This window comes from Eulemur rufifrons, chromosome 1 (assembly GCF_041146395.1).
Source record: "Eulemur rufifrons isolate Redbay chromosome 1, OSU_ERuf_1, whole genome shotgun sequence".
Taxonomy (NCBI): domain Eukaryota; kingdom Metazoa; phylum Chordata; class Mammalia; order Primates; family Lemuridae; genus Eulemur; species Eulemur rufifrons.
Genome location: NC_090983.1, coordinates 70,157,834 through 70,169,026, shown reverse-complemented (window position 1 = coordinate 70,169,026; position 11,193 = coordinate 70,157,834). Strand labels below are relative to the sequence as shown.

The 11,193-nt window shown below is 42.6% G+C and overlaps 1 protein-coding gene across 1 annotated transcript; it reads right to left on the bottom strand.

The window, feature by feature from the left end:
• Nucleotides 1-6,634: 6,634 nt before the first annotated feature.
• RPRM (reprimo, TP53 dependent G2 arrest mediator homolog) lies at nucleotides 6,635-8,063 on the bottom strand. Its single transcript, XM_069472535.1, has one exon. It carries the CDS (start codon nucleotides 7,862-7,864, stop codon nucleotides 7,535-7,537), a length of 330 nt encoding a protein of 109 aa, XP_069328636.1. The 5' UTR covers nucleotides 7,865-8,063; the 3' UTR covers nucleotides 6,635-7,534.
• Between the last annotated feature and the right edge of the window lie 3,130 nt (nucleotides 8,064-11,193).

Sequence of the window (11,193 nt, the reverse complement as noted above, 5' to 3'; positions counted from 1 at the left end):
TTGCTGCTTCTGATGACAGAGTCCCTTCTCCTGTGAGGACTCTTGGCCTTGTAGTTTGAATACAATAGACTCTGCTTCCCTTTGTTCTGTCCCCTCTCATCACAAGCGTGGCATTGGCCATTGGCCCAGTACACCCTTCCTTCTGCACCCACCCCTGTTACAGAGGTTTGCTCAGCAATCGACACTTGACCCAAACTGGGTCAGAGTTCTTCCAGGAAAAGATAATCTCTTTCTGCTGGGGTTAAGTTGGTAAAACGTGACTGTATGCCTAGGGAAATTCACATTTTTTTCTTTTCTCACCATGTGGAAAGAGCTTTTCTGAGAGGTGGAGAAGGAGTCTGGATGACATCAGACATCAGCTTCTAGTGTGCCTGACATACTTGTGTTCTTGGACTTACATGTCACACGACTCAGTAAATTCAGTTTTTTTTTATTATTTAAAATTAGCTTGAACTGGATTTATGCTAATTGCAACCCAAAGAGTGTTAATTAATACAGTCCATTCTAGCTGCAACATTTGATGATTTTAGGAGATATTTATGTTACTTAAACAAGGATGTATCATTTTCTTAGAAAGCTCATCTACAGAATATAGGGGAGGGAATTTCACACTTGATTTTTTTTGTTAATTATTCAGACATTGAAAAATCACGGTGAGGAAAATGAATAAAACACTTGTTCCTGAGCTGAATTTGTAGACACACGTAAGTAGCCTCAGGAAATTCATTTGGAGCACTTTCTTCAGGCCTTCCATATTCATGTTCATCTTGAGTTTGAATATATAAAAGTAGAGCGAGACTTGTATATACTGTCTGAAGACATGGGGGAAAATCAAATTAAATTGTTTGGGTATTTCAGGCCCCATATTAATTATAGATGAAAGTAGAGAGTACTTCATTTGCAAGGGGAGAAGCCACAAGTGTGTGTGGCTCACATACCTGGATCTCCAAGGACACGCGCGCAAATGGATCAAGCAGAAGACAGGCTGTTATCCCATAAGCCCCTTTAAATTCCATGATACTCTGCACTAAACTTCCAAGGTCTAGGTTAGTACCTAGTGCAGAGTCATGCCTATAATGGATGCTAAATAATAAATATTTATTGATGATAAAGATAAGAAGGTTTGGCAAGGCTTCTTTGTCCTTTGGACATAAGAAAATTGAGCCAGCTGACAGGATGTTTGCAATTAGTCCAAGATTTCACAGAGAAGAAAAGAGAAACGGAGAAGGAATTAACCATCTTCCACATTTTCACAATGCTCAGTCCTTCCACTCAGCAGTTTTTGATCCTTTTATTAATTCATAATGTAAAATTTTCTAACCACCATGTTGAGAATTCAGCAGCTGCTTGTAAACTTCTAGAGAAGTTTTGATTGACCATCTTTAAATTTAGGGTTCCTTCTTATTTCTCTTAACTTAGCTTTTAGATTTTTCAAGCTTATACAATGCATAATCATTGACTTTTCTTTCTCTTAGGGTTTTAGCTTCTTTTTCTTTCCAATTCTCAGATGAAGATTAAAACACATATCTCAAGATATAGATGTATTGTAAGACTCCAGGCACTTCATATAAATCTTATTTACTGAACATTTTGAGACAATTTACTTGCAACTTTTTCATGTGTCATTTTATTATAAACAAATAAATAATGTAAAACAAAGAACTGGGAAATGCGTAATGCTTACTTTCACTTTGTAGTAGAATAAACATGATTCGTGGACAGACAGACTGGGAAACACTGAATATGTGAATATGTGCATGTGTACCTGCCTTAATCAATACTACTTAGAATATGAACTAAATGATACTGCTCCATTTATAGGAAAATAAATAAAGCAAAAGAGACACTCTGGATCCTAGAGGGATTCTTTTCCCAAAGCAATCAGACATCTGGAGTCTTGGTCTGATAAAAATCAATGATTCTTTCAGGCAGTATATCTTTAGATGTGGGTGTGGGAAGGAGTGCATAATGAGAAAGCAATTGGTGAGGGTAGAAGACAAATGCAAAAAAAAATTAATGAGAAAATCTGTAACCTTTTCTCCCTATAATAAGCCATGCCAACGTGTAGGCTATAGCATAATTATGTATGTATATCTCTATTACTATGAATTCAAGAAATGGTAAACAGGAACAATTTCCTTACTATCTGACTCTTGCTGGTAGATCATATACCTTCCCTTATGTATGTTTGTCTAAGCCTGTGTTTTAAGGTTCAAATGGATAGGAAACATCTCATTGTTTTCAGTAATAAGTAGTAATGCACCATGTACACACGAGTGCTTGAAAAATACTATATTACTCCTTGATTTATGAGTCCATAGACTATTACTACCTAATGGAAACCAGTTTTAAAATGGGGGCCAGGGCAGAATTTGTCCTAGCATTGCCACAGATGATTTGACCTTTTTTGTATTGATCACTCTATGCCTGCATTTGCCCACTCAAAAATATTTCAGCAAGCAAGCCCTTAAATATATTTAAGAAATAAAACTATTTACCCATTGCCCTTTCAAAATATACATAAATAGTCAAATAAACAAAAATAAGCCTTGTTTATTCTCACTTAGTGATATTGTTATTTAGGTTAGAAGCAAGCCATTGTTTGCAAGGTGACTGAGGAGTATTTAAAAATGCATGTAGTTATCCTCACAATAGTCCTTGGAGAAGCTCTTTCCAGAATATTTTGAGGTCCTCAAATATACTAAAGATAATAAAGTAAATAAAATAAGATATATATAAATATAAATTCAAACTGTTTTATTAGGATCACTGTAAAGGATGTATGACTGATAATATTATACACTTTATTTTTCCAAAAATTAATCCTGGACTTTCAGATATTTTAAGCATCTAAAACAATACAAAAATATGTGGAAAGGAGGACAAAGTGAGGTTGGCTATGGAAACAATTAACCACTGAGCATTGAAATTCAGACATTAGGAAACAATTACTATCGCTGGAGCTGCCTTTAAAACACATCCCATTTGAGCTATTGTGCACATGTCTACAAGGGATTTGGCAGGTAGAAAAAAGATTTATTGATTTCCGTTTGGAGGATTGCTGCAGACTTGCTGCTTCAACAGGCTTTCAAACTAGGTTTGAGTCTTACAGAACAAACTAAACCCTGGAATCTCTTCCTGTCATTGCAACCCCCAAAGTGACAAGTATAATAAGCCAGGGTTAAGGAAGGCTCTAAACTGCATGTGGAACAGCTGCTGTGTGCTGCTGCAGAAGCTCAGAGGAAAAAATGCTCTGGGGGAGAAAAATTGGCTGTTAATGCGTCTTCAAACACCCAAGTGGTTTCTACAAACAATAGGATATATTAGTCTCAGTGTGTACCTCGAAGCATCACATACTCTCCAGTACACTGGCCTTTGCTTTCATGGCTTTATCCAGTGAGAACATAGAGATCTGGGATATTTAAGGCCCTGTTTAGAGGGTGTGTAATCTATCAGGTTAGAAACTGCTGTTTACCCAGGCCTGGCTAGGTGTCCGAAATTTTGCTTTGATTATTGTAAATAATATATCCCGAGTTGAGAAGCACTTGACTTTTGCGAGAAAAATTTCTACACAAAAGACCAAGACTGGAAAGGTAAAGTATATTTTTAAGACACATGAAGAGATCTATGAAAGTCTTAAAAGACAAGAAAATTTTGAACAAATTAATCTAATGAAATCATAGAATGGGAATGTCTTTTTGGAATCCATATTCCCTAATTTTAGGGATTAGCCCACCTACCTGCTTAGAAACCAGAACCAAAATTTATAATATCTCAGTCCAGTGTGCCTTTCTCTTCCTAACTCAGGGTAGGAAGGGTAGGAAGACACAAGAAAAGGACTGACTAATATCCAGTGAGAGGCCTGGGCAGCTTGGAAATCAGAAATCATGGACCATCACCAGGAGCTAGTGTGATCTCAGACTAGACAAAGTAGTGTGATCTCTGCTTTGACTTCCCTCACGTTGTCCAACACTTAAGTTCTTGCTACATTTTCAGAGAGAGTGGGGAGATTCATATCAACAATCTTAAAATAATAATTATCAACAGTTGGTCCCCATGGGCCGTGCCAGATCAACCAAGCTTTTACAGGAATCAGTCTCTCTCTCTCTCTCTCTCAGAGCCTCCCATTAATTACTGACCAGTGGTGGACTTAGTGTGGGATGGTAGAACCTGCCTCTTGGCATTTATTCTGTTCCATTCCCAGTCTCTTAAGGCTGACATTGTTTTCTGAGGTGAAACATGAGGAGTGACATTCAAGACCTATTTTCCTTTGAGTATGTCTGTTGGAAAGGACTGACTCTCCATAACTTCCAGCCAGGAGTAAAAAGTTTCATTTAATGCATCTGTTATAATGAGGGACAAAGAGTCAAAGGCAGAGTGAGAGGGAGTGGTGTGGGGTTCCAGAAAGTGGTTGCTGTGAGCCCATTAGGGAATAGGGAGTGTAAAAAGCTTCTTGCACACATAGCCTCATCTATAAAAACCAGAACCACTTGGCATCTCTCTAAGTAACAAATGGATCTAAGAGCTGGAGAGAAGGGTTGTTGGCAGGAAATAGTCCCCAGGGCTATGTGCATTTCAGACTGTGTGCATTTCCCTATACTGCATAGATCATAGATTACAGAGCTGTGTTCACATATCTTTTCTACCTAAAGACTAAATTTTACAGGTTCTGGTTTGTCTCATGATCACAATTTCTGGGGGTAAGAGAATAAATCTGTATAGATGAGATAAGAAGAAACTATAAATTTTTGCTTTTGAGATGCAGGGAAGATGGAAGAGGTGTGAAGAAATATTAAGAGGAACAAGATAGAAAAGATAATAGAGGTCTTCAACCTCGGGAAGGCTCCTCTCTCAACTTTCAGGATGTCTTGTTTTAAATGAAAACCTCTGTTCTACACAAACAATTTGAAATTGACCTGTATGTTTAACTCTTCCTATGCCTCCCACTGTGTCTAAAACTATAAGCTATAAGCATGCACCTTGCACGCACGCAGCAGTGCACAAACTGAGATTCCTACAAACTGTAGCTAATTTATTTTTAATCCCAAATTGATTTCCACCAGAGCACTGAATTCACTGGTGGGCCAATAAACCTACAAGAAGAAGGGACCCTCAGTGGATGTTGCAGCCAGGAAAACCTGAGTTACATTTTAAATGTCTCGTTTGCCCCAGGGTGAACCCATTGTTCTGCTTTGCTTCTCCCTTTCCAACATAGAGGGAGATGAACTCGGTGCTGCATAAACTGTCTACAAAATAGGACATCCCTACAAAATGACATCTCCATTTCCTGTCCTATCCATTAGCAAAAGCAAACTGCCTTCCATGACTCACACTGTACTGACTGTTGACCCTGCCCCCTCCCCAGATACCAAAAAAGCAAACAAGCAAACCCTTACCTGTTGAAAAGACAGGAACAACAAGCAAAACTTCAAAATGCTTTTTTTTCAAGCCTGATATTCATTAGTATTCAAAAAACCATCATAGATAGATTGTAATTCCGGGCAAGGTTTACTTTGAGAGTGAAATGCACACCTAGTAGTGGACAAGATGTTAAAGGGCAGGCACATCTTATGATCCTAACCTTTGAGTCACTGACATTGTTTACACCAGTTGTGCTTCTTCTCAAGTAAATGGAACAATTTATTGTTATTTGATTTTAGTCAGTCTTGCAGCTGCTATTATGAAGTCTTTGAAACTTGAATTGCTCTGGCATCTTAGTGGAGCCTTTATAGTCTTGAAAATATTTAGGATTCCACCCCAGGCATAAAAATAAACTGCTTAAAACCTTTTGTCAAGTTTAAGCCTTAAGTTATTGTATCCTCTGCGTTATTTTCACAGGCATGGTTTTCTAGGCTTTTCTTTCCAACGCTGTTCAATTTCTGAGCCCTAAATGTCTCAACGACCATCTATCTGTGAGCTCTACCGCAGCCCAGCCTTTCCAGTTTTGGTTATAATACTCATCTCTGACATTCAGGACCTCGGCTAACTCCTCTGAACCCTTTCCTGGGCCTGGGCTGACTCCTCTAAGAAGCAGCAGGCCGGGTGTATCTTTTAATCATGCCCTTTTGCTAGAAAAAGTAACATGGCAAAGACAATAGTACATACTACTTTGTAGTAACAATAGTTTGCCCCAGGGAGTATTAGCGTCACTGTGTGTACTTTACCTGCTACTTTTCCTCACATTATATATATATATATTTTTTCCCCTTGAGCTGCATCCCAACGCTTCTTGCTGACGTTGGTCAGGGCAGCGACCTCCTGAAGGCCGGCCAGGCCGTCTCTTCCTTTCATTAGCGGTGTGATCCTCTGCTCCCGCCGGCGCCTGGCACGGAAGTGTAACCTTCCCGCGGGGCCCTCCTGTCGTCTCACCTACCTGAGAGCTGAGACTAAATGAAATATAAAATATTAACTATAAGAGAAAACAAACGATGCTGCCTGCAATACCGCCCTGTGCCCCCTGCTTGGCTACGTCTCACTCACCCCTGGGCTCCTCCGTCTCGCCCCACCCTCGCCCCTCCATGGGATCCACAAGTTGAATAGCAGCTCTCCAAGGCGAATTTCCCCGACCAGACTCACCACCGCCGGTCCCCACCCTGCCAGGGAGCGCAGAATGACCACCAGGAGGCCAGGAACAAAACACTTAAATGTTGCATTTATTAAGGAAATGTTAAATAAGAAAAAAAAAAAAAGTCGAAACGGTGTCACGGATGTCAAGAGCACTTTTGTGGCGTAAACCGTGCAGTCACGAGCTACGAGTTCTATACTGGGTCTCTGTCCCGGGGTCAGCTGGAACACTTGCCCGCTCCCTCCCCCCAAAAAAGACCCAGTTGGAAATGCACTAAAAGAAACGACTCACCCCGTTCACATTCGCAGGCTCCCCTCCCCCCACCCCTTCTCCCATGACAAAACTCTACCCCCAGGCAGACAAACAGGCCACTGGGGCAGAAAAGGACTTATCAAATATTTGTATTCAAGCAAACAAACAAAATCCCTTAAAACGGCACGTTACAATTGATCAAAGGTATTTATCGCCTCTCCCCGCCAGGGCTGGAGGGAGCAGGAGAGAGTGGGCGCGCATCCGGACACGGATTTGTGCGTCCCCGTTAGGTCTGCTGTGTGGCGTATAAACAAGTCACTTTTCCGGTCACCAGCTGTTCGGTGCCGCTGGGTCTCTCCCCTGACCGCCCTCTTCACCTGTCCCCAGCGCTTGGCCCACCTGCGGGTGCAGAACGGCCTTCGCCCGGTCTGTCTCCCCACATCTCACGCAAGCGGCAGCTTCCAAAGTTCTGCGCCCAAATCACCCTCTTCTTGCCACTTGCTGCCGAGTCCAGAAGTCAGATGCTCTTCTCCTACAGGCATGGGGACTTTCAGAGGGTGAGCGAGAAACCGGTCGCTTCATCCCGAAAGGTTTAAGTCAAGAGAAATGATTGACTCCGACAGGTTTGCTTTGCCCGGTCTCTGATGGTGAGGGGCGCAGCCGGGCTGGCGAAGTGGGGAGGCATGGGGGCGGCTGCCGCGGGAGCCGGAGGACCGGTCAGTAGGGCCCCACGACCACCGCCTCCACCTCTTTAGACGGTCTCCGGTCCTTCACCAGGAAGTTGATCATGCCCTCGGACTTGATGAGCAGGTTACAGCCGAGGAAGAAGATGCCAAAGACCACGGTGAGCGAGAGCACGCACATGACCGCGATCTGCACCACGCGCATGATGTACAAGCTGCGCTCGTCCGGGCCGCCCTCGGCGAAGCCGTCGTCGGTCACCACGGACGCCTGGGTGCAGCAGCGCACCGCGCGCTCCAGCGCCTCGCTGCTGTTGGCCAGGAACAGGCCCGCCACGTCCGTCTGGTTGCCCAGCACCGGATTCATCGCGGGAGCGGGCGAGCGTCCGGAGAGGCGCGGGTCCGAGAGGAGGAAAGGCTGTGGCTTGGGAGGAACAGGTGCCGGGCTGAGCGCTCACTTGCAGACTTGCGCAGGCAGGGGCTCCTAGCTCTCTCCTTTCCAAAGTCCCAGGGCCGTGGGAGTTTCCCAGGAGCCTCTCCGACGCGCGCCGCAGCCTGGCTCTTCTACGCCATGCACGCGGTCTGCTCCTGCCCGGGCGGCGCTCGTTCTCGGCGCTCGCTCGACTGGGGGCTGTTAGAACTTGGCGGGGCTGGGCCAGCCCGGCCGTGGGAGGCGCGGGCCGCGGCGGCTGCTCTGAGCAAACAGCGGCCCCTTCCGGCCGCGCCGCCGCTCTGCACCCGCCGCTGCTGGGCGGTGGAGGAAGCAAAGGGGCGAACCTCGTCTGGCTTTTCTTGCTTCGCCTCTTTTGCAACTCCAAAGGCCGGGCAGAGGCCACTGTACTCTTCTGGCTTGATGGATGATTAGAGGGTTTTCGGAGGGAGGGGGTGCGGTCAACTGAAAGTTTCAGAAGAACTGGGACACATCATCTCTGTGTGTCCTTTGCCTGCCTCCACTCTGACCTCCGAGCGGGCGGAAAGTGGCGACGAATCGCAGGTGCCAGATGGTGCTGGCGAAGGCGAAGGCACGGCCCGCCGCCTGTGCCTGACTCCGTCTCGCCCGCGACGGGTTTCTAGTGGAGTGAGGGGATCTGAAAAGTTTTTTAAAACAATGAAGTTAGAAAGCCAGGAAAGAAGGAACGAAAGAAGAAAAGAAGGAAGGAAAGATAAAAGGGAGGGAAGGAGAAAGAAATAAAGGCTCCACCCCCACCCCACCCCACTTTACAAAAGCGATTGGGAGTCAGAGCAAGGCAGGTTTTATAGCGATTTTTGAGGCCAAGGGAAGAGGAGTAGAGGAAGGAGGTGTCTCCGTGGCCCTTGCGTGGAAGTGGTTGCCAGGAGCAGGGTCACCTCTCTGGTAAGGGAGATGGACAGAGTGACCACTTGCTTGTGATTTTAATTGCAGATGAGTTTTTGGATGTGCTTCCAGCATTTTTGTCTGTTGGCAGTAAATCAGCTGTTTAAGGGTATTGCTCACCAACATCCATCGCCTGGAACGCTGGCCAACGGCGGAAGCACTCCTTGTTTTCCATAAGCTGATGCTTTCACCCTTAGTCATTTCAAACCAAACTACAGATATTTTAGGGGCCTCATTGAGGCTTTGGCTCATTATAAATTTGCTTTTGGTTTCTGTGAAACCTGTCAGATGAAGTTTCTTAAGCTCTAGAAGAATACATCAGGGTTTCCCTTCCCTCCCGTTTTTCCTCCCGCCTTTCATCCTTCTCTTTCTTTCTTTCAGCTGGAATCCAGCAACTTGAAGGCCAGTCCAAACTTCTAAGAGAATACATATACTAAATTTGTATGAAATGTTACCATCACACAGAAATGATAAATATTTGAGGTGATGAGCATGCTAATTACTCAGATTCGATCATTCCGCAATGTATACATGTAGCAGAATATCACTTTGTACCCCATAAATATATACAGTTTTCAATTATTTGTCAACTAAAAATAAAATAAAACTAAAAAAAAAAAGTGGTAGCTGTCTTGCTATTTTTAACTCTATCTTTTTTTTTTTTTTTCTCACTCTGTTACCCAGACTGAAGTGCAGTGGTGCAATCATAGCTCACTGTATCTAACTCCTTGGGCTTAAGAGATCCTCCTGTCTCAGCCTCTCCAAGTGGCTAGGACTACAGGTGCATGCCATGCAAACATGCTTGGCTAATTTTATGTTTTTGCGGAGATGGAGTCTCACTATGTCACCCAGGCTGATCTCAAACTCTCGGCCTCAAGCCATCCTCCTGCCTCGGCCTCCCAAAGTGCTGGGATTACAGGCGTGAACCACAGCACCCAGCCTTCAACTCTACTCTTAATTCCACTCTATTTGCTTGGTGAATCTTTATGTTTGTTTTCTCAAACCTCATTTTTCCATGGTCAGAGGTTTCCTTAAATGTTTTTGCACTACTTCGTGACTATCATAAAATAGAAAGAAATGCCTTTTAATTAAGAGGTTGCAATTTTTTGGATGTTTATCAGTTGCAATAAGTTTTTTTTTTTTTTTTTTTTTTAAAAAAGCTATTGTTTGGGGGATGGAGGAGATTTAACAGCTGAAAACCCACGTTTCTGGGGTTCACCCACAATTCACCTGGTTCATCGCTCTAGTTTCACATAATTTAATCAAGCCTGCAAAATGCCCTGCTCTCAACAATTTCTTCTTTGAACAAATTTATTATTGATTGGAAAGAATTTATTTAAATATTACTATATAATCAGTTTAGCTTAATTAATGTGGGTGATACTTAAAAATAATAAAATATAATGTATGTGTGGAAAATACACAAATTTAAGAAAATATAAAGCAATACTGAAATGAATGGTAGCAGAAAGTAATAGAAATTTAGAAAAGCCAAAGTTCAGAGAATAGAGGCTGAACTCCAGGGCGGTTAACTTGCACAGGATTGCGTGTTTAGTAGAAGTTGGATGTAGATGAATAGAGAAGGACTAACTCCTTCTTTGTGTGACAAAAACCAATAGAGTTAGTTTATAGTACATTTGTAAGGTTCAGTATGGAAGGCTGCTAAAAATGTTAGTTGAACCACCAGAATTTATTTATTGCTATTAACAGTATTGCTGTTTTAGTCAGAACAGTGTTAAAATGATCAAACCTTGGAGTCTAGGGGAGGTTTTATATATCATCAAAACTTTAGATCAGGGAAACACACTCTTAAAAGACATAAGGTACAACTCTCACTTTGGTTTTTTTTTTTTTTTTTTATCTTCAGCTTAAGCTGTTAACCAGTCACAAAATCATTGAGTAATATAATGGTTATCTACCTCAGCTCATTCAGAGCTCTGGTTTTGTTCAACAAAACAGTGGGATTGTTTCCTTTATGTTCCCCCTACTCTGATTTTGTTGAATAAAATTACTTGGAATATTTAGATGGAAATTAACTCTAAACCTAGTAGTACGAAAATTACGTCTATCACTTATTAATCAACTTAAGGGTGTCTGGGCTGCTAGAGCTTTTCTACAAAAAACTTTATTTATGTTTTCCTTTTGTATTTTGAGTAAACAGTTTCCTCTCAGCTTTACTCCTTTTGTTCACCTGTTTCCTAGGAAAATCTTACAAGTGTGGGAAAAGAAACCTTTAAGAAATGTTGATATTGAAAAACTTAATTTCCAGAAAAATAGATGGTGATCTGATATGGAGTGAGGGACATACTGATGATTCACATTAAAGAAAAAGTTTTTAATAC

What these genes read in the sequence shown, in the direction of transcription:
- RPRM (XM_069472535.1), bottom strand. Translation starts at nt 7,864, where the DNA reads ATGAATCCGGTGCTGGGCAACCAGACGGACGTGGCGGGCCTGTTCCTG.